Below are 21,813 nucleotides of genomic sequence, written 5' to 3' on the forward strand. Positions count from 1 at the left end.
TTTTTTCTACCAGTGTAGGCTTCCATATTTAAAAATATTTGTCCTTTGGGTCTGAAGAATGAACTCAGAGCTGCACTGGAAAGTATCAATACCAAGAAGTTACTATAGGGAGCATCTATAAATGTTATTGGCTTATCATGAAATTCGATTTCACTCATCAATTTTTCAAATCACTATTTCCCTGAATGTCTATCGCATCGACATAGCAGTCGAGAGTTTGCATCCTGGTGGATGTTTGTCTCCAGTTTGTATCGCTTTGGATAAGACCATAAAATAACGATTTCAACCCAATATATGTGCAAGTCAGAATGTTACTAGTGGTGTAAAATGGACACAGCACGGTCACACAATTCTCCAAACATGGAAGGAATCAACGGACCACTGTGTATACAGTACGAGAGCTACTTGTCAGGGCTTGTTCATGTGTGCCCATATGTGTACCCAATCCTTGACCACTGTGTTCGTATAGCCCAGGACAAAACTTGATGAACAATTGTTGTCAAGAAACAGCTAAACATACACAAGAAACAAAAACCTGTAACAGTGCCGAACCAAATGCAACAACAGATTGGTATCTTTTCATGTCGGCCAAATCCCAATACTCCACTCCATACAATGATACATACATGCATGCATTATACTCACGGACACACACCCAACTATTACAATCTGGTCACAAACAGCTGAACTTTAGATAGTACTACTATTCAATTTTTTTTACATAACCACTACTATTCAACAGAGAACTCACAGACGAATATTACAAAATTACAACTACTACTACAGACACCTTCCTCCATAGCCTGCACTCGTGAACAATGCCTGCTTGATCTCGTCGGTTCTTGTCACACGGCTCCTCCCTTCCTCCTATATATACACCACACACACCACGCATCGAATTATAATATTGCAAAAAATATGTACTGGGCCAAGAAATCAATGGAAAATTTTGCCGCCGATATCAGCACACGATTAATTCCTTACTTGTGAGCAGGATGCCTGCATGGCGAAGTCGCCGAAGCAGCTGACGACGCACTGTTCGATCTCCAGCCCCAACACCTCCAGCGCGCTCACCGTCGAGATCAGCACGCCGGGGCTTGTGGCGCAGCAGATGTCGATCCTCGTTCCACCGTCGCCCTGCTTCTCGATGACAAACTGTATGGATAAAAATTTAGTTCAGACTTTATGTCTGCATCCTGTAATTTGATCAGTTGCCTGCGAGAAGTGTGTACCTTGGTGGAATTCCTCATCGGCATCTCCTCACTGCTACCGCTGGAGAAATTCTTCGTGGTGTTCAGCAGGTTCAGATCCTCCGGCGTGGCGCCGATCTCCTCCTCGAGGGTTTGGATCCGCTCGGTTAGCTCATTCACGTAGTCTATGGTGTCCCCGAGGATCGAGGTCCTATCCATCTGCAGATTGATCGATTGATTTGATCTAAAGATGTTAACTAAGGTCCACAACTCACATTATAAATCACTATCTAGGTTAATTAACTAATTAGATCACAGGACAATGCGAGTTGCGAGTTGTCACACACCTTGGTAATCTTGGGCACGATGGAGCGGAGCATGGAGAGGCGGTCGTTGAGACGCTTCCGGCGCCGCCTTTCCGCCATGAGGTTCTTGGACGTAGTGCCACCGTTGAGCTTGCTTCTAGCGTGGGCGCCGGAGAAGGCGCCCCTGGTCATCTCCGAGCTCTCCCCGGCGACACCTGCGAACACGAACGGCGCCGGGGACGACGACGACCTGCCACCACCGTGATGCAGCTTGCCGCCACTCGTGCCGTTCTGCGCCATGGCATCCTGGAGGGCATACGCCTGGCCAGCCGCGTGGACGACCCCAGGCTTAGGTACGCCGCCGACGCAGCTGCCGTAAGGGTTGCATACTTCGCTGAGGCAGTCGAAGTTGAACTTCTCGTGCGGCCGGTGCGGAGATGTGGCCGGCGGTGGCGCCATGGGCTGCTGAAACGGCCCGGCAAAGTCCATGCCGCTGCTCGCCTCGGTGGTGCCCTCGCCGCCGTAGAAGAGGAGGTCGCTCGTCGTCATCATGCCGCTGCCCGGATACGCCTGCCACGGAGCCGGCGACGGCGCCTCCTCCCGGCGCAGCGACATGAGCTCGTCCAGGAACGATTGCTCGTCAAGCTGATCCATGCCGCCCAAGTTCTACTCCCAGCAATAGAATATGCCTGCTTCCCTTAATTTCTATCCCAGCTAGCTTGCGCAAACTCCTCACGCTTATACTCCCAGCTAGCTGCAAGCAACACGGCAGTAGCAGTAGCACTGCCACAGGTCCACAAGAACACGACACGGCCAACTTGCAGCTAGCTAGAGTCCAATGGCAGTGTAGGGCTGGGGCAGGAGGGGGATCACGGAAGGAAGCAACCTGGGAGTTAAATACGGTGTGACAAACCCAAGCGACAATTATTCCTTGGCATCAACTGGCTAGTCGCTGATCTCTGGTGTGGTCACGGCTGGCTGGCTGCACCGGGTTGATCAGGCAGAAAATGGCGAAGCTACCCTGAGAATGGAATGGAATCTCCCCATTATTTTAACTCTTTGGGAGGGCGAGTTGGCACGGGCTAATCAGGGATCTTGTTCTTGTTTAATGACGAAACTTGTTCTTGTTTATTTAATGAAAGAATGACGACCTCGGTCGCCAGTGCCGGGGGGGTCGCCGGATCCACGTGTGTGAATTGTTTTAGACATTAGAGGGTTGTTTATCGTCATTGGCTTCGGCGGTGGCGATGGCGGCGCCGACAAATAAATCTTCAAATCCTTCCCCAACAAGGCGATCCGCTTTTGTGATGGGAAAACCAGACTGTTCAAACAAGGATGGTGGGATGGCGGCGGCATCGTCGTGGTGGACCTGTGTCCTCGGGCTTCACCGCTGCGACGGCGTTTGCTCATGCGCCAGCGTGGAGCTTGGGATGTAGTCTAGGAACGGATGCAGATTGTGGTCCTCATTGACAGCATCTGGAAGATGGTGGATCTGGGTTTGTGGTTTCGTGGCAGGCAGGTATGGTTTCCTGCTCCGACGTCTTAGTTGGGCGGGGGTGCCAGATCTGGAGTTCGATGAGGTGTCCGGGGTGTTGCCCCGGTCTGAGTCGTTCAACGGCAATGGCTTCGCCTTTGTTGGCGAGCCACTTTGGAGGTCCGGAAAGTTGCATATCAGTGATGGAGCCACGTCGAGCTCGGATGCGGAGGTGATCCGTTATTTTCTCCTTTGATGGCTGCGATGGTGATGCTAGAGGCAGGTGATGGGCGTTGGTGTTAAGCTCAGAGGATTCTTCAGTCTTGTTTGTAATTTTATTTCTTGGCTTGTGTTTCTGTGCGCAAAGGCTAACGTTATGCTGTCTTTTCAGTTTTATAAGTCGGTATATACGTGACTTGTACTATAATCCTTGTGATATAAATGATACTCGTATTACCATGAAAAAAAGATAGAGCTTCCTTTGCCGTTTTGGCAGCTCGGCCACCGTGACAGAGCTACTAGGATCGTTTTCGCCGTCGATCGGAGCTGCTTTGCTAGCCGCGTGGCCGTCTCGACCGGGCGGGTCAGGCCTGCTGCCGTGGTGATCGCTGCGCTGGCGACGCAACCGGCCGGCGCGAATATTAGCTCGATCGATCGGTTAATCATATACCGCCCGGTTGCGTGAGTGATGAGTCCTGAAAGATCGACTGGATCGTGTGGGTCTCGTTGTCTGGCAGATTTAGGGGGTACTACTTAACTAGTCCTTGATCATCTTGATGAGCTTTCGGATCGATCATGACTCGTGCATGGAGACAAACGAAAACAATGCGCACGCACTACGGACCAGAATTATTGGTTGCCGATCGACCGATCAACCGGGCCTGCACGCATCTGCATTATTATTGGTTAATGTTTGTGTGCGGCGCGCCGGCGGAACGTTCGGGCCGGTCGTTCCTGCGCTGTACGCTCCTGGCCACTCGTTTTGTGGGTCCTAGCACCGCCCAGCACCATCCCATCCTTATCTCCCCCTCGCATCTCTCTTTCTCCTTTCCTTATCCATCGCCAGCCATGGGAGCGGCAGCCGTGACCTTGCTCATCTCCTTCCTCTCTCTACTCCTCCCTCCCCTACCCCCATGTTACAGAGGGCTATTGAGAGTGCCCGCGCGACACCCTTCAGAGCTGCTGCAAAGGGGGAGTTGCGCTGCTAGCGTCACCATGGGTCACCCAGGTGAGCTCGTCGCCATGGTGCGCACGTCGTCGCCCTCGAATGCTGCGACAACACCTGCTGCTGTTGCCCTCTTTTTCTAGGTAGGGGACGGCGGGCGGGGGTGCTGCAAGCAGCAGAGCCCCCTGTTTTTGGGGAGGCGACGACGGGCTACAAGCGAGCGGCCACCGCCATGCACCGATGCAATTCGCCGGCGAAGATGCTGCTACACTAGCGTGGCGGAGCTGCAACCGTAGTTCGGTGCAGCTACAACTGTAGGCCGGTGGAGTTGCAACCGGCAAAACTAATGCTGGAACCGGCGACAACCGTGTTGCGACGGCCACGGCGGCGATCCATCATTGCTGGAACCAACAATTTTTTTGCTGGAAGCGGTGATTCTTTTTGTTATGTCCCCGCGGCGATGATTCATATTTTTTGCTGGAAGCATAACTTTTGCTGGAACCATTTTCCTTTTTTGTTGCAAGCATGATTTGTTTTTGTTACCACTGTTTTGATTTTGCTGGTATAAACATCCATGATTTTTGTTACAATCGTCTTGCATTTTTGCTGGAACCAGCGTTTTTTTTCTGCTACAACTGTTCTTCAGTTTTGCTGGAACCAACACGCCTTTTTTGTTTGCAATTTTGACGATGGCGAGCGTGCCGGTGGTGAGCGCCGATGGCGAGCGACGGGCCTGTCGCCGCCGGAGCTGCAACCTTCGCTATCGGAGCTGCAACCGCAGGCCACAGCTGTTGCATGCGTGAAGCCAGCGACAAGTGCAAGCGGCGACCGGTGGCGGCGGCGAGTGTGTGGCCGCCGGCGACGAGGACATCCGGCGAGGGCGGGCCAACGACGACGACGGCCGGTGAGGTGCGGCAACCGGAGAGCATGTGTCCTGGCAAGGCGAAGGGAGCGATGAGAGGTAGGGTTTTTTTTTGTACGCGTTGGTGAGGAAGACAACTCCATCAATCGTACGGCTGCAAGCGACTTAATCAAACGGCTGAAACTGGACCGGCAGAACTGTTAGGCCGGTGCGCCGGCGCCTATTAGTCGCCATTATTATTCGTGTCTCCCTACGTGCACTTGATGATCCATATCGTCACGGCGGGTCGGTCCCTTGCGCAAACCATTTAATGCAAGTGCGCAAGTACCGGCGGCTGCACTGCAGCAAATATCCAAGCGGAGATGCTTTGCGTACGCGCAAGATCTAAGGCCTGGCCTCATAGGGTCAATAGCTCTTGCGCGACATATTTGAGGTGAAATGGAAGGAGTGCGACGTGATTGACGAAAATAACTCTGGTGCAACGTTTAGAAGCCCAAATAGCAAGGCCCACTCGGGCGATTAAGATGGTCGTCAACGGGGGTGAGGTTATGTTTAAGACATGTCGGTCTCACTTGACAGTGCATCTAGTTACGGCCCCACTTGGCAGTGCATCAGGTGAGACGTGTCCCCATGTCTGTCTAAATCAGGTGATACGTGACCCATTGCTCCCTCCTCTTTGTTCTCGGCGGTGAGCCGGCGATGGCGCCGGAGCTTTTTTTCTCGGTGACTGCAGCGGCGGAGCTTTCGTTCTCGGTGACGGCGGCGGCTGTGGTGAGTGAATCCGGAACCCTTGTCATGTTCCCCTCCTTATCAAGTTAGATCTCACCGCATCGTCTCTGTTTCCCTTTGTTTTTGGTCGATTTGATCCAGATTTGGGTGCGGCAGAGGGGGGCTGACCGCGGTGGAGCCGTCAGAGACAACAACGTCGACTAGGTATGTGCATCCTTTCCAACCTATGCGATTTGTGCCTCGTCTGCTTCCGCTAGATCACACCGCCCACGATTGCCAAACAGGGGCGATGGTGCTAGGACATTCGAATTCACTGTCGAATTCTTTCCTTCTAAGGCGAAGCTAGGTGATGGTAGCGTGCGAGACATAGAGAGAGATACAATTGTGAATGGGAGGTTGAATTTGCAGAGATTAATCCACAGGAAATACAAAGCATGGAAGAGAGGGTCGTGAGAAATGTTGTGAAGAAAATTGGGGAGAGCATTTTTTTAGGTCCAGAGCATGAGGTAGCATTGTTACGGTTTGATAATTTAAAGGGTGAGTATGCGAGAACTGAGAATGGTGAAGAGATGGTTGATGAAATCGATCGGCAAGATGGCTGGGCAAGCAAACAGACTACCTTTCATGTAGAGCTCGTTGATCTGAAATCAGATTCTAAGGTTGGATATGTGCCCTTAAAGTTAGCTTCGCAGATGGTAGATGATGATTGGGCTTCACAGAGACAGATAACACCCATGTTTACAGGTGAAGTGATAGTAATAGAGGGGGCTGATCAAAATGCAGAAGAGGGTTGTAATGGTGCTGGAAGGGTTGTTTGTGTTGATTGGAATTCAGTACAATTAGAAGACACTACTGATTTGATCATTGCACCAATGGCTGACAATGAGATGGCCAATTTTTTTGGCATTCCAGTAGATCCAGTAGGTGATCAAGATGAGGAAGAGAGGGATGAATTGAGTTTGCCTAATGATGCTAACATAGATGCTTGTGAAGATGTGGATGGACAGCGGATGAAAGATGCTACAGATGATGTAGATGATGCACATGATGATGAGCTTGTAAGCGTGTATGACAAAGAAAATCCTGTTATTGAAGTAGGCAAGTTGTTCCCAAGCATGAAGGACTTTAGGATGTGTTTCAAGACATATGCAGTCAAACATGAGTTTGATTCCAAGACTATGTGGACCGACAGAAAGAAATTTTATGCAAGGTGCAGATGTTTCGATGGAAGCGTCAGGCCTTGCAAGTGGTACATATCTGCTAGAATTCAACCTGATAGAAGTACCATCAGGGTTAATCAAATCCCAAATCCACATACTTGTAATACAAGTTCATAGAGAGTATCAACCATGACATCACAGCTTTGGATTGCAGAAAAGTTCACTCCAATTTTAGCCAAGAAACCAAACACTACAGCAAAGAAACTTAAAGTGGACTTGGAAAAGCAGTACCCCATTAAGGTGAAGTATACCACAGTGTGAAAAGCAAAACAGAGGGCAATGAAAGAATTATATGGTGATTGGGCAAATACTTTTAGGATGCTTTATAACTTCAAAGCAGATGTGTAAAAGAGGTCACCTCGCAGTGTTGTGGAGAAAGATACAGAGGTAACAGAGGATGGTAGAGTTCTTTTCTCCAAGTTCTTTATTGCTTTAAAGCCTTGCATAGATGGCTTTAAAGCAGGGTGCCGTCCATATCTGAGCATAGACTCATCTTTTTTGACTGTCAAATGGAATGGTCAATTGGCAGCATGCAATGCTTTAGATGGACACAACTGGATGTTCCCTGTTGCTATTGGTTTGTTTCAGTCTGAGACAGAGATTTCATGGACATGATTCATGAAGCAGTTGAAAAGATGCATAGGGCCAGTGTCACCTTTGGCAGTACACACAGATGCATGTAAAGGGCTAGAAAATGCAGTGAAGAATGTTTTTCCTCATTGTGAGTAGAGGGAGTGCTTCGGCCATATGTGGATGAATTTGATCAAAAAATTCAGATGGGTAGAATTTGGGAGAATGTGGCCAGCAGCAAGATATTACACCAAACAAACACATTCATATCATCTTGATAAGATAAAAGCAGCATGCAGTGAGTTTGGTACAGGTTATGATTTAACACTGCCATCAAGTGTGATCATATCAACAATAACTTGGCAGAAAGTTTTAACAACAAGATAAAGCAGTTATGCCTGTGCATGACATGGTTGACCAAATCAGGATCATGATCATGCACATGTGGGAATTGAGAAAAAGGATTGGTGATTGTCTGCAAGGGGATAAACTTCCTGCAGTGGTACACCATGTGGTGAACAGGAGCGGAAATCTTACACATTTGTCTGTTGAAAAATCTTCATTGTGGGGTGCTGAAGTTAGAGATACCAAGACTGGAAGGTGGCATGTTGTTAACACTGAGTTGTATGAATGCACTTGCCTCGAGTGGCAACACACCGGGAAACCATGTGACCATGCCATACTTTTTTTGGCCTCCCAACCCAAGATAAACATGCACCCATATTTGCATGAATATTACTCAGTGGCAAGATTCAAGGCTGCATATGCAACTCCAATCCAGCACTTACAGATTAGTCTCAGTGGCCTGAAGTGGAAATTGAATTTTCCATGTGTCCTCTCCTAACAAAAAGAAAGGCTGGCAGGCCTAAAGGGAGTAGATTCAAGGCATGGTTTGAGAAAGGTGGGAGCAGTAAATAGAGGAAGGAGAAGAAGGATGCAAAGCCAAAAAAGGTCCCAAAAAGGTAACAAAAATAGATGCAAGTTGTGCCAGGAACTTGGGCACCGAAAAGGATCTCCAAAATGTCGTTACACTCCTGAAAGGCTAAAGTATGTTTATGTTTGTGTTTTTTATTTGGGTGTTGTTTTTAATTACTAGCCAAATTAGAAGCTTTGTTTTCCAGGAGGAAGCGTGGAGGTCAACCCCTTGTTGTTGAAGATTGCTGGGCAATCAAAAAGGCAAGAATCAATGGCTATAGAAAATAAAGAGAAGTTTTGGTGATAAAACAGAGTTGGATGATGCTGCGGTGCAAAATGAGCAAGAGTTGGATGATGTTGTGATGCAAAATGATCAAGATTTGGATGATGTTGTGGTGCAAAATGAGGCAGTCTTTGATCTTGTGATGCATCATGAGCAACATTTGGATGATGATGTGGTGCAGTATGTGGTGCAAACTGACGCTGTTGCGGCTGATGTTCCGCAAACTGAGCCTATATTGCAAGTTGTATTACCAATTGAAGCTACTGGAGTTGATGTTGTGCAAACTGAGCCTCATGTAGATATTGTGGTGCCAGCTGAAGCTGTCCTAGCTAGCCCAGTTAAGAAAACCAAGAGTTTGAGTGAGCTAGGTGTCATAGGATCAAAAAGTGGTAAGAAGAAGAAAAAATCGAGTGGTAAGAAGAAGAAGTGAAAACTTCTTTTGTCAAACTTGTCTAATGGTGATGTGTGTTGTAGAACAAACTTGCCTAAATTTGTGTAAAATGGTATTTGTGTAATACTATTCAAATTCTGGCCGAATTTCAAATTTGACCCAAAATTCAAATTTGAAATTGTTTAGTATGTGGTATTGATGTTATAATGCTTTCTCAATCCGAGCACTTATTGTTGATGTGAAACACTAGTCATGAAAAATGTGCTCCAAATGAGCTCCGAAGCTAGGCTAAACACCCCATTCCTAAGCAAAAATTTTCGACCTTTTATAAATGGGCCAAAAATCAAAAATTGACATCTAGTGTGCAAATATAGGGTACATGCACAATATGAGATCCTTTGGATAAACTATGACATGCTTAGCCCTAAACCCTAGCTTGAATCCCATGCAACCTCGTTCATGATAGCTATGTTTTGTGAAGGGTTTTTCATGAAAATACCCATAGACCAAGTTCTTATTTTTCCTAGGAACTCACTCACATAAAACGATGATGGTGCAAGTTTCATATTTTTATGATTTTTTTGAATTAGTTATGCTCAACCCTAGCGCTTACAACCCTCTCAAAACCCCTCATAACCCTCTCAAACCCCCTCAAACCCCATCTGAAACCCCGCACCCTTCCGCGCCGCTGGATCTCTGTTAGTGGACGGTCTGGATTAGGGGCCAGGGCTACGTCATTGTTCTGCGTGAGGCTATGTGATTGGCTGCATTCGACAATGCTGGATAACCCCTCCCCCCCTCAACTCTGGATCACTGGATCACTGCGTGTTCAACGGTGTGGATCGGCATGCAGTGCTACGTCAGCGATCCGCGGGCTATGCTCTGATTTGCTGGATTCAGAAACGTTGTTTTTTTTGCGCTGCGTCGAGTGGGCTAGCCGTTGGGCTCTGGTAAAAGAAGCCCACCCGTTGGATCTTTGGACGGAACATTGCCACGCCTCCTCTAGCCAGGCCCTAGCCAGCAGGCTACATTGCCATGCATGCGAGCAAGCAGCCTACTATGCATGCATGCACGGGCGGCACACGCACAGAAGAACAAGCAGGCGTGCCCCCTTGACCCCCGACCGATGGCACAGACGCGTGCAGCGGTGAAACGTCACAGCCTGGCTATTGATGCAGCCTTCGATTTCCCACGCACGTGTACACGGTCCGATGCCACCAAACGCCGCCCGCTCATTACTTCCACCCGGTGAAACCGGTCAAAAAATTCAAAAAACACGTCGCACTAGGGCTATTTAAGCCACACCTATCGTCTTTCTCTCCCTCCTCATCCACACCCCAATCCCATCCTCTCCCATCTGCCCTCCTTCTTCCTTCATCTCCACAAAGCAGACCCGAAGCCACCATGTAGTACAACGGCTCGACCTACCGCTTCCTGATAATCCCCAAGTGCAGCGATTCATTGTAGCAATTCCCAATGGTGGAAGTGATAAGTATGGAGTGTCGAACCCACAAGGAGCTAAAGGTAAGATCAACATTCCCTCAAGTCCTATCTGCCACTGATACGACTCTACGTACACCGAATGTTTGCTTCCTACTAGAAACGAGAAATAAAACTACGTTGTGGGTATGAAGAGGATAACTTTGCATGATATCGGAGAGCTAAAACATAAAAATAGGTGTTGTTATTATAAAGTTAGAATATATTACTAAATATTATAAATAGCAAGTGTGGAATAATGATGGGTTGGTGTGCGGAGTTATCCTAGGCAATCGTTAAGAAGACCGGTAGTCGTCATTGCAATTTCATATGAGGGAGAGGCATATGCCAACATACTTTCTCTTCTTGGATCATATGCACTTATGATTGGAACTCTAGCAAGCATCCGCAACTACTAAAGGTCACACTACAAGAAATATGTCAACTAGTGACCTTCTGTCAGTGACCCTGGAAGAATTGGTCATAGATCTATGACCATTTGAGACCAATTGGTCAAAAGCTGTTCGGGGGGCTCCAAACCCTAAACTATAACGACCATTTTGGTCAGAAAGGTCGTAATTTCCTTACACGAAATGGTCATAAAGCAGATAGCACTGGTCCGCTGCCTTATTTCTAGCTAATCATGACCAATGTAGATGGTCATAACCTTGTAAATTGTGGTGGGTTGCTATGACTAGGCGCCACCTCATCAGTTTTGCCTATGTGTCGTGTCCATGTGGAAGTTTTTGCCCTAGGTTGTGAAGCACCCTATATTTCTGTCATTCCCAAAATTCCCAAAAAAATCTCATAAATTCTTTGGGTCATATCTTCGTCAAATATGTAAAAAAACCCTTCCTTGCCTAGTTCAAAATTAATTCAAAAATATTCATTTTCCTATTCTGTTCAAAAAAACACTTTGTGAAGGAAGTACCACTTTGGCATGTCCAAATGGTATCCATTTTCTACAGTGCTTTCCTATGCCCAAATTACCATCCTCCACCAGATGCCAGCTCAATCCATTCATTATTTTGAGCCCAGCTTCAACATTCGTATTTATGTCCAGTGTGGTACTTTGCAAAGCAAGTACCACCTAGGCTCCTCCTTTTGAGCTGAAAATTTGTGAAGACGGTCTTCTTAGTAACTGATCATCCTCAGCCAAAACTCATGCCCATTAGCCATGTGCATTTCCCGTACCGCTAATCAAACACTTGGCTGCTTATTCATGTTTGAGCATCGATCGGTCTCCTCGTGAGAATCTTATGTTGTGATTTTCTTCCTAGCACCTACCTGGGGAGTGCCCAACCCACTAGACATGCCTAGGCCGCCCAGAACACATGGCAACGCCACGGTCACGCCGTGACCACGCGGCGGGCATGCGAGTTTACGCGCTCTAGAGTTGGGGCCCTCGGCCACCGTCCAAACCTCGACGTATCGCCACCAAACCATGTATTTATGATTTAATAGGTACTTATGTAACTAGAAATGATTTTTGGAAAAAATAAAGAGCAAACTATGAGGCACCTACAGTTCAAATTTGACCCGCTTCCTACTGAATCGGCGTGAATTTGTCTTTTTCACCAGAGGTGGATCAAAACTTTTGACACCCAACCATTTTGTCAATTGTGCATTATATATGGCCTAATATTTTATAAAATTGATTATGTCCAATTTTGCAACAAATATATAGTAGGTCCTTTACAAAAAAAACTCATTTTGGGCACTCGAAAAAATGGAAAATGAATTTTTCGTCCAAAGAAAATGAAAACTTCCTTAGGCAACATTGTTTTTAATTCCAAGATGCACCCTTGTGCACGATATGAGGTCATTTGAACAAACTATGCCATGAATGTGGCCATAAGATTGATCATTTGGCTTGAAAGCCATGAATCTTCACACATGATAGCTCATTTCTAAAAACACTTTTTTAAAATAATTACCGTCTTACAAGTTTATTATTTTTTATGGAAACTTGGTCACATATAATGACACAATGCGGAGGTTTTCCAATTTTTTTGATTTTTTTTATTTTTTATGCCCATTTCAAAATGCGGTCAAAACGGCGGGCTTGACCGTTCCTAGCAAGTTGTTGAATCTTGGAGACCTTTTGATGTTTCTCTGATTAAATAGATACCTATGTACCTAGAAATGATTTTTGGAAAAAATAAAGAGCAAACTACGAGGTAGCTGCAGTTCAAATTTGACCCGCTTCCAACTGAATCGGCGGAAATTTGTCTTTTTAACGAGAGATGGATCAAAACTTTTTACACCCAGCCATTTGGTCAATTGCGCATTAAATATGTCCTAGTATTTTGATTTGGTCCAATTTTGCAACAAATATATGGTAGGTCCTTCACAAAAAAACTCATTTCGGGCACTCGGAAAATGGAAAATGAATTTTCCGTGCAAAGAAAATGAAAACTCCCTTAGGCAACATTATTTGGAATTCCAAGATGCACCCTTTTGCACAATATGAGATCATTTGAACAAACTATGCCATGAATGTGGCCATAAGATTGATCATTTGGCTTGAAAGCCATGAACCTTCACGCATGATATCTCATTTCTGAGAACACTTTTTTAAAATAATTGTCGTATTACAAGTTTATTATTTTTCATGGAAACTTGGTCACATATGATGACGCAATGCGAAGGTTTCCCAATTTTTTTTGAATTTTTTATGCCCGTTTCAAAATGCGGTCAAAACGGCGGGCTTGACCGTTCCTAGCTAGTGGTTGAATCTTGGAAAAAATTTGATGTTTCTCTGATTAAATAGATACTTATGTACCTAGAAATGATTTTTGGAAAAAATAAATAGCAAACTATGACGCAGCTACATTTCAAATTTGACCCGCTTCCTGCTGAATCGGTGGAAATTTGTCTTTTTCACCAGAGGTGGATCAAGGCTTTTGACACCCAACCATTGTGTCAATTGTGCATTAAACATGGCATAGTATTTTATAAAATTGATTTGGTCCATTTTTGCAACAATTATTTGGTAGTTCCTTCACAATAACCTCATTTCGGGCATTCGAAAAATGGAAAATGAATTTTCTGTGCAAAGAAAATGAAAACTCCCTTAGGCAACATTGTTTGCCATTCCAAGATGCACATTTATGCAAAATATGAGATCATTTGGACAAAATTTGCCATGAATTTTGACATAACATTGGACATTTGCCTTATAAGAGAAACAAAAAGAAAGAAAAACTACATAAGCTTAATTCTGATTGGTGGAATCACTTGTGGCTTGGATCGATGACATGGCATCCATCTGACCATCCATCCGTCTATCCATCCAACCCACGGCAGCAAACTCCCCTCTCTCTCGAACCCCACCCCTCGTGTCCTCCTCTCTCTCGCGCGAACCCTAGCGTTGCACTTCTCCCTTGCCGCCGCAGCCTCCGGCGCCCGGTCCTAGCAACCTCAGGCAGGAATCCTGCCGTCCTCCTCTCACCCCCACCGTCATCAATCCTTCCCCGGCCACCACTCTGTACCGCACCTCTCCCTCTCTCCCATGGCGCCAGATCGAGCCAACGAGGCCAGTCCGCGGCCAGATCCGCCACCGCTACAGCGGGCCTTCCGGATCCACACCGTCGTCGAGCTGGATCCGCGCCTCGTCGTGCGGCCTCATCTGCCTCCCCAGCCGCGCCACGGGCTTCTGGTACGTCTCCTAGTCCGGCGTCGGCGCACGTGCCCAGCAATGCGTGGCGGCGCTCGTGCTGGGCGCGGCCGTGCTACTATCCGCGCTCTTCTGGCTGCCGCCCTTCGCGGGCCGCGGCAGGAGGGGCCCGACGCCCGGCACGCAGGATCCCTTCACCGACGGGTTCATAGGTGAGTCGGTTCGGGATCTCCCCTCCGGATCCACCGACATTGCCCAGCTCTCGCCTCTGTTTCCGCTGCCACCGCCTGTCGGCCCGGTCTGCGCCTCGTCCGTACGGCCCCGCGCGCCTCTGGATCTGGCTGTACGGACCGCCGGGCTGCGGCCGCTATCGGTGGAGTTTTTGAATCCGTCGGCTACAGGGAAAGCGGTCTTACCAGTGTGACCTGGTAGTCTCACCTGCTAATTTTAGTCGCGTACAGCTCGTTGCTTGATCCGCGCTGCTTAGGCATCTGTCGGTGCTAAGTTTTGGAAATTGAGTAGGCTGAGAAAACGTGTACCGACTGCATCCCCCTCAGCGTCGTCGCCCTAAGCTTTGACCGATTCGGTTTGATGCCAGTGATGTATTGCTTTTGATTCTGCATCGTAGTCCAGCATGATTTGGTACCGTTGTTAGTTGGCATAGTTAATTTTTCATCTGGCTGTAGAATTATCGGTGGTGAAAGCTACTTGAGCTGCCAAAGTGATGGAGTTGCTGTCACTTCCTATTTCGTGTTATTGCAACAGCTGTGATAAAGGACCGAGCAGTAATTGATTACTGCTCATGAATTTTAGGCGTGATGTATTACCAAACAATATATGACTGTCCATGAATTCTAGGTGCGATCTATTCCCAAACATATGAATCCTTTCCAGTGGTCTAAAGCAAGAACTTTAACCTCCAATGAATCCTTGCCAATTTTAGGTGGCACTATTGGAGCGTCATGGTTCCAATTTAGTTTAAGCACATGCGGTGATCACTGTTCTTTGTTTTATTGGGTAAGAGTACCAGATGTATTGATGTATGAATGTATCATGTGTCTAATGAAACTGTTTTTTTTTCTTCCAGATGATATAGTGGCAAGTTTTAGGCTGCAGAAGAATGTTCCGAGCTCAGGGGAAACATGTCCAAGCTCGTACTGGACATCTGTGCGGAAGTTGGTGTCCCTAACTCCATTGTATGCCCCCACCACATCTTTTATTTCACTGTATTGATACGTTCTTCCACAAGTGTTGACCGATGCTTGAATGCCATGTTTCCCCTGCGCTGGCCAAGATCCAGCAAGGAGATGACAGCCATGTTTTCCTTCGGCCTCGTGCTTCTGGAGATCATCACTGGCAAGAGAGCGGTCCTGTCCAACGAGCCCGACGAGGACGAAGAGACTCTGGTCTCTTGGGTGAGTCGTTTTTACCCTGAATCCTATCCTCTCAAGTCACGAACTGTACTTTGTTTGTCTTACTTTTCTGAAGTTCAGTTGAGCTATGGAGCAGCACTGTGCAGATCACTAGTATGTTTACTGAATTTTTTTACACTGTGCAGGTCGGGTTGTCGCAGGTTCCATGGAGCCCCCCTCCCCTCGTCAGGCTCGGCGCCAAGAGCGAGGAGCTGCTCTTCGCCTCGCCTCGCCTCGCACAAGCGACGTCGTCAGGTTGCAAGCAAATATTCCTGTCCGCTCTTTCACTAGTGTCGACCCTTGCTTTCATTGCTAATAATACACTCATGCTCCACAACTAATACAGAAGATGCATTTCCATCCCATCTAGTAGGTGCTGACTCGATGCAAACAAATAAAATAAAATTAGTAGGTGTTGACTGCTCACACCCCATATATGCTGAACGATGCTAACTGCTATACCAATGTGATGTTGCTTGCTTGATTGATGACTGGTTGTCATTAACTAGAAAAAACAAGAAGAAAATCTTGTCAATTTATTTGAGGAGAATCATGTGTCCCATTCATTAGACAACCAATACTACTACTTGTATTTGCATGTTTGCTTGCTTGCTTGCTTGTAGCACTGTCAAGTGTGAGGAAATTCAGTACTAGGATGTGTGGAGTTGGGACGCTGTTGGATCATTAGCACTTGTAGCACTATCAAGTTTGTACTAATTGCAGATAGAGAACCTTGTAATTTTGTTTTCGTAAGCTAAACTTTGTGATTTAACTTCTGGAAGCTAAACATTGTAAGTCTATTAAGAAACTTGAGCAAAATCAGTCCAGAAGTTAGTTGAAGTCACCATTTGACTGGATTTATTTATCCATGAACGGATCTAAGCTAGCTGTGCCATCGGACATTCGGGTGCAAATTGGCACCAAGTACAGTGCTTGTTTTTTTGTTCAAGTGTCAGTCAACTTAGGAGGTGTTTGGCAAATGCAGTACTCCTAGATGCTAGGATCTGTAGTAGAGTTATGTACTCATCTCTTGTATCCCTGGCCGCATAGAATCAATCAGTGTACGACTGCTCGCTCCAACGATCGATCGATCGATCCAAGCCTCGTTAGTTTTCTCTAGTACATCTACCATGAATTCAACTTTGATGCTAGGCTAGACGTCTCTGGTACGCATGTATAGTGCCATGTCTCTTTATATTTGTAAGTTGAATCCAGCAGTAACATGTGAGTAAAATTTGCGCTGGTGTATGCATTTACCTCTAAGGAATTAAGTGCATGTTTGCTACTGCAGACAACACTAGTGTATGCATTTACCTCTTAAGGAATCAAGTGCATGTTTGCTACAGCAGACAGCAAAGCAGAGTAGATGTATTCTTAGGCTCCTTATTTTCTTTGCCTGATGTCTTGCTTCTGGGGCAGTATTGTACATATTCTCCTCCTTTATTTATTTTGCTTTGTACTCCGCTGTGGTGTTGAACTGCTGCTGTTGGATGAACAGGAGCGTGTGCCATCACCTGCTCGCCCATTGAAGATCCCTGCGAGAGCTCGAGAGAATCCACGCCCTAGTTATCTGTATTTTTCTTCAGTATCACATGAATGCAGATTTGTTTAGTCTTGGGTGTGCATTGTTGTTCTTATCTCTGTACTTTCTAGTTGTGCTAATTTTAGGACATGTTCGGTGAATTTAGATGTTGGGAAGTGGATCCTGAATGCACTTTGTGTTTTCTATATTCAGATTTGTACACACAGTTTTTACTGTAAAAAAATTTATAGTTACGTACGGTTTGAATCACTACACCTGAATCTGCAGATTTGCACATACAAATCTTCAGAGATTGGGGCATATCAAATCTTGATATATCCACTGTATCTTCTTGCTGAATCGAGTGCTCTCTTATATAGGTCTTTGAATTTCCTGAACTGGTGCATGTATATATTTGGGTGCTAGTCAATTAGAGAATGTCTGTGATACCATGTTTGTACTACGTGCTAGTGTAGCTGTACTGATGCAAATACTACTTCTGTACTTATGGAGAAATCTGTGATCTGCCAGTTCGCGGCGTCCATCGCTTCTGTCCAAGTGCTCTTCATCTTGTGTGTCATCTGCAAGGCAATCAAGTTAATTAGATGTTGCTCTTTTCATGATCTGCTTCATACATACATGCATATGTGATTGCTTCCTACCTTCCTGCCTGCTACATCTCTGCTAGCATAAATCAAAGAGAAGAAAGAAATCTACCTATTTTTATCTGCAGCCTTTAATGAATTCTATGAATCTGTAGCCTTTAATGAATTCAATGTATGACTGTGATGAGAATTATGGTACTACTTGCTGTTTGCATCCTATAATTTGCTTGTGAATGACGCTATGTTGTTCTGCAGACTATCATATATTTTTGTGTTGTTTTTGCTGAATAGATTGAATATCTTTGTTACACACTGTAGCTTGTCGCTTTGCAAACTAACCTTCTCTAGTTCTCTTACTTTTCTGCAGACCGCCCATGGCGTGGACGGCGACGACGACAGGAGGATGCCAGTTCTAGCCGGGAACATGGCCTTGTCCTGCTCGAGGAGGAGGGACGCACCTAGGCACCGACCCTGTCCCGCAACAAGGGGTCTGCTCCTCTGCTTCCAAGGCAACCAAGCTGCCCTGCCTGAGCTTAATGATTCAAGCCCGGCCATGACCACGCACCGCTCCTAGCAGGTACCACCTCCCTCTCCCTCTGCTCACTAACCTGCTGCTAATCTCCCTGCAAGGGCTGCTGCTATCGTAATTTTTATAATGGTTGATGTTTGTTAGCTAGTTGTAAACGGCTTGCTTTCTGCTAATGGCGCATTAGGTAGAGTAGCTATGCACCTGGTGGTTGTCATGGCCTTGCTGCTTCATCAGTTTTTTTCCCCTGGGTCATTAGCTAGCTATGCTATGCATGTGTTTGTTAATTTGCAAGAAAGAATTTCTGTCCTTGTTTTCATTTCCTTGCTCTAGTCAAATTTATCCTTTTTTTAATACTAGCACTAGCACATCAGAGTACTAATACTTGTTAGATTTTGAGTATGCCACTGCTGCTAAAACAACAACAGCAACCATCAATTACCATAGCATGCCTCTGTTTTGGTAACTAGTTGCTGCACTCAATTAAATTAGCCTACCGACTAATCTAGTACATTATTAATTGTTGTTCCTCCACTTTTTCGGTATCTCTTGGTTTGCAATGGTATAGCTATAAATGACATTTTCTTGAATGGTCTGTTCATAATATATTTGCCCCAGTTTTTCTAATTCTTCTCTCATTCATGTAACAGGGTGACAGGAAGCCATGTTGCCATTTTGTTTGTTCCCAGCCCCGACTGGTCGTCCGGCGAGTCCGTCATGTTGTCATTTTCTTGTAAAGTAGTACTGTATCACACTTTTAGAGCTCGTTACACTTGTAGAGCTTGTAAAGTACTGTATTACACATGGTCATATGTATTGGCATGGATAGAGCTTGTTACTGTTGTTGTCAATGTATTATGTGATCTGGTTGCTCTTATTTGAAGTATTATGTGTGCTTTTTGTCTGCCAATTTAAATACTGGTTGAAATATGAAGAATATGAGCCTGATAGATGGGACCCACTTACCAGAACATGATAAATGGGACCCAGTTACCAGAACCTGACAACTGGGACCCAAGTGGACCCATTTAATAAAAAAGGAAAATGAAATTGTTTAGACAAAAAGGCCACGGCCCAACAATAAAAAAGGCTGCAACGTTGGGCTTGGCCCATGAAGTCGACCAAAAAATTGACAGAAAAAAAATCAAATAGGCTGAATTGTTGGGCTAGGCCCATGTAGAACAACGAACTGGACCGGGCTGATTTTAACCAACAACCTTTTCAATTGGTCGCAATTTTGCCACATCAGATTGCCACGTCGGATCCGACGTGGCCTAGGTAGAGAGCTAGCGACCAAAACAGAAGTCATGGAATCAATGACCTTTCGTTTTGGTCGTGGAATTCCACGACCTTCTCACAGAGAAGGTCGTTAATTTCAGTTTACGACTGCCAGCTTTTGACCTTCTGTTTTTGGTCACAAAAAGGTCGCAAATGAAAAACTATGACCTTTCAGTGGCCAATAGTGAGGGTCACAAGTTGACATATTTCTTGTAGTGTCATTAAGGTAAAACCCAACCATAGCATTAACATATCAAGTCCCCTTTATCCCATACACAACAACCCCCTTACTCGGGTTTATGTTTCTGTCACTCAAGCAACCCACTATAAGCGAATCATGAACGTATTGCAGCACCCTACAGCGGGAATCCCTCATGCTTGCGCGACAAAGAGGGCACAATAGGACAGAACCAAAATAAAACATACAACTCATACCAATCTAGATCATCAATCAACCCAAAGACACAGGATATCTACTCAAAACATCATAGGATGGCAACACATCATTGGATAATAATATGTGGCATAAAGCACCATGTTCAAGTAGGGATTATAGCGGGGTGCGGGATAGTGGACCGCGTAAAGGAGATGATGATGGTGATGATGATGGTGATGTTGATGAAGACGATCATCGCGGCGATGATTCCCCTCCCGATGGCACACCTGCGCCGTCGAGAGAGAGGAGGAGAGGTTCTCCCCCTTGTGCTTCCTCCTCCATGGCCTCCCCCTGGATGGGGAGAGGTTCTCCCTCTGGATATTGGCCTTCATGGTGATGATGGCCCCTCCAGGATCCTCCTCCATGGCCTCCGGTGATGATAGCCCCCTCCGGCAGGGTGCCAGAGAGGGCCTAGATGGATTTCTCATGGCTACAGAGGCTTGCGGCGGCAGAACTTCTGATCTAGGTTATTTTCTGGAGGTTTGGGTATTTATAGGAGAGGTTGGCGTCTAGAACAAGTCAGGGGGCCCCACGGGAAGTCCATGAGGCACAGGGGCGCGCCCTCGACCCTCGTGGGGCCCACGGGCTTCCCCTCCGGTAAGTTTTCGTTCCAGTATTTTTTATATTTTCCAGAAAAATTCTTCGTTGATTTTCATCGCATTCCGAGAACTTTTATTTCTGCACAAAAACAACACCACGGCAATTCTGCCGAAAACAGCGTCAGTCCGGGTTAGTTCTAATCAAATCATACCAAAATCATATAAAACTATTGTAAACATGGCATGAATACTTCATAAATTATAGATACGTTGGAGATGTATGAGCATCCCCAAGCTTAATTCCTGCTCGTCCTCAAGTAGGTAAACGATAATAGAAATAATTTATGAAGTGTGAATGCTAGCAAGTGCATAAGTTTGATTAATGATAGTTCCAACAGTAGCTCAACTCATAAAACTTCTCATGATCAAGTAACAAGCTATTCACATGTTAAAGTATAGATCATAACACTAGTAGAAAAAGGGCCATTTGTCCCGGTTCATAAGGCCCATCTGTCCCGGTTGGGGAACCGGGACTAAAGGGTCGTTACTAATGCCCTAGGCCTTTAGTCTCGGTTCTTATACCAACCAGGACAGATGGGCCTCCACGTGGCCGCTCCGGCGAGCCCAGGCAGGAGGGCCTTTGGTCCCGGTTGGCAACACCAACCGGGACCAATAAGCTTCCACGCGTCAGCATTTCAGGGGCTGTTTTTTTTTTTGAAAGGAGGTCGTTTAGGGGTTTTGGGTGTTAATTTAGGTTGTTATAGGTAGCTAATAGAGAGATGTGTCCTCTCTTATCTCCGTGGTACTGCTACTGCTATGCCTAAACATGACTTAGATTGAAGTGAGGCAACATGTGGTGCATGTCAAAAGTAATACTAATCCTAACTTGATCAAGTTTGGATTGTACTACTTTCGACATGCACCACATGCATGTTGCCTTCAATTCAATCCAATCCATGTTCATTTCACCCACAGATATATAATAACTCTTCACGCTCGCATCATGCATCATCATAATAACAAGTCCTACTAATCACCATCATACAACTTCTACTCGTTATTAATAACAAGTCATACGATCATCATCCTGATAGTCATCGAACCAACCCTACTTAATTGTTCTTAGCACATGATCATCAGTATTATGCAGGACCTAAATACCCTATTTAAGGTAAAATAGCATAAAACAATATAGACCCTGACTCTCCATTATGGAGAATGGAGATCATCCTGTTTCCAATTCTTGCACGGCGCTTCCTTTTGCTTCCAAGAACCTCCTTACGACTGTCCATA

The 21,813-nt window shown here is 45.9% G+C and overlaps 2 protein-coding genes across 2 annotated transcripts; one reads left to right on the top strand and one right to left on the bottom strand.

The window, feature by feature from the left end:
* Positions 1 to 556: 556 nt before the first annotated feature.
* Positions 557 to 2,354, bottom strand: LOC109735430 (transcription factor BHLH3). The gene is made up of 4 exons (XM_020294641.4): positions 1,538 to 2,354; positions 1,233 to 1,409; positions 985 to 1,155; positions 557 to 867 (listed from the first exon to the last, which is right to left on the bottom strand). The coding sequence occupies exons 1-4, from the start codon at positions 2,147 to 2,149 to the stop codon at positions 781 to 783; spliced, it is 1,047 nt and encodes a 348-aa protein (XP_020150230.1). The 5' UTR covers positions 2,150 to 2,354; the 3' UTR covers positions 557 to 780.
* An 11,743-nt stretch (positions 2,355 to 14,097) lies between these two features.
* LOC120963137 (uncharacterized) lies at positions 14,098 to 18,294 on the top strand. Its single transcript, XM_073497871.1, has 7 exons — positions 14,098 to 14,244; positions 14,282 to 14,414; positions 15,290 to 15,398; positions 15,497 to 15,617; positions 15,761 to 15,869; positions 17,113 to 17,186; positions 18,109 to 18,294. The coding sequence occupies exons 1-6, from the start codon at positions 14,098 to 14,100 to the stop codon at positions 17,178 to 17,180; spliced, it is 687 nt and encodes a 228-aa protein (XP_073353972.1). The 3' UTR covers positions 17,181 to 17,186; positions 18,109 to 18,294.
* The last annotated feature ends 3,519 nt before the right edge of the window (positions 18,295 to 21,813 follow it).

Source organism: Aegilops tauschii, chromosome 4, assembly GCF_002575655.3.
Source record: "Aegilops tauschii subsp. strangulata cultivar AL8/78 chromosome 4, Aet v6.0, whole genome shotgun sequence".
NCBI lineage: Eukaryota > Viridiplantae > Streptophyta > Magnoliopsida > Poales > Poaceae > Aegilops > Aegilops tauschii.

Excerpts from the sequence above, each read along its gene's own strand:
- LOC109735430 (XM_020294641.4), bottom strand. The coding sequence starts at position 2,149 with ATGGATCAGCTTGACGAGCAATCGTTCCTGGACGAGCTCATGTCGCTG. Across the intron at positions 1,410-1,537 it reads TCGTGCCCAAGATTACCAAG|ATGGATAGGACCTCGATCCT; the intron begins GTGTGTGACAAC and ends ATCAATCTGCAG. Across the intron at positions 1,156-1,232 it reads CGATGAGGAATTCCACCAAG|TTTGTCATCGAGAAGCAGGG; the intron begins GTACACACTTCT and ends TTATCCATACAG.
- LOC120963137 (XM_073497871.1), top strand. The coding sequence starts at position 14,098 with ATGGCGCCAGATCGAGCCAACGAGGCCAGTCCGCGGCCAGATCCGCCA. Across the intron at positions 14,245-14,281 it reads AGCCGCGCCACGGGCTTCTG|CAATGCGTGGCGGCGCTCGT; the intron begins GTACGTCTCCTA and ends GCACGTGCCCAG. Across the intron at positions 15,399-15,496 it reads TTGGTGTCCCTAACTCCATT|ATCCAGCAAGGAGATGACAG; the intron begins GTATGCCCCCAC and ends GCGCTGGCCAAG.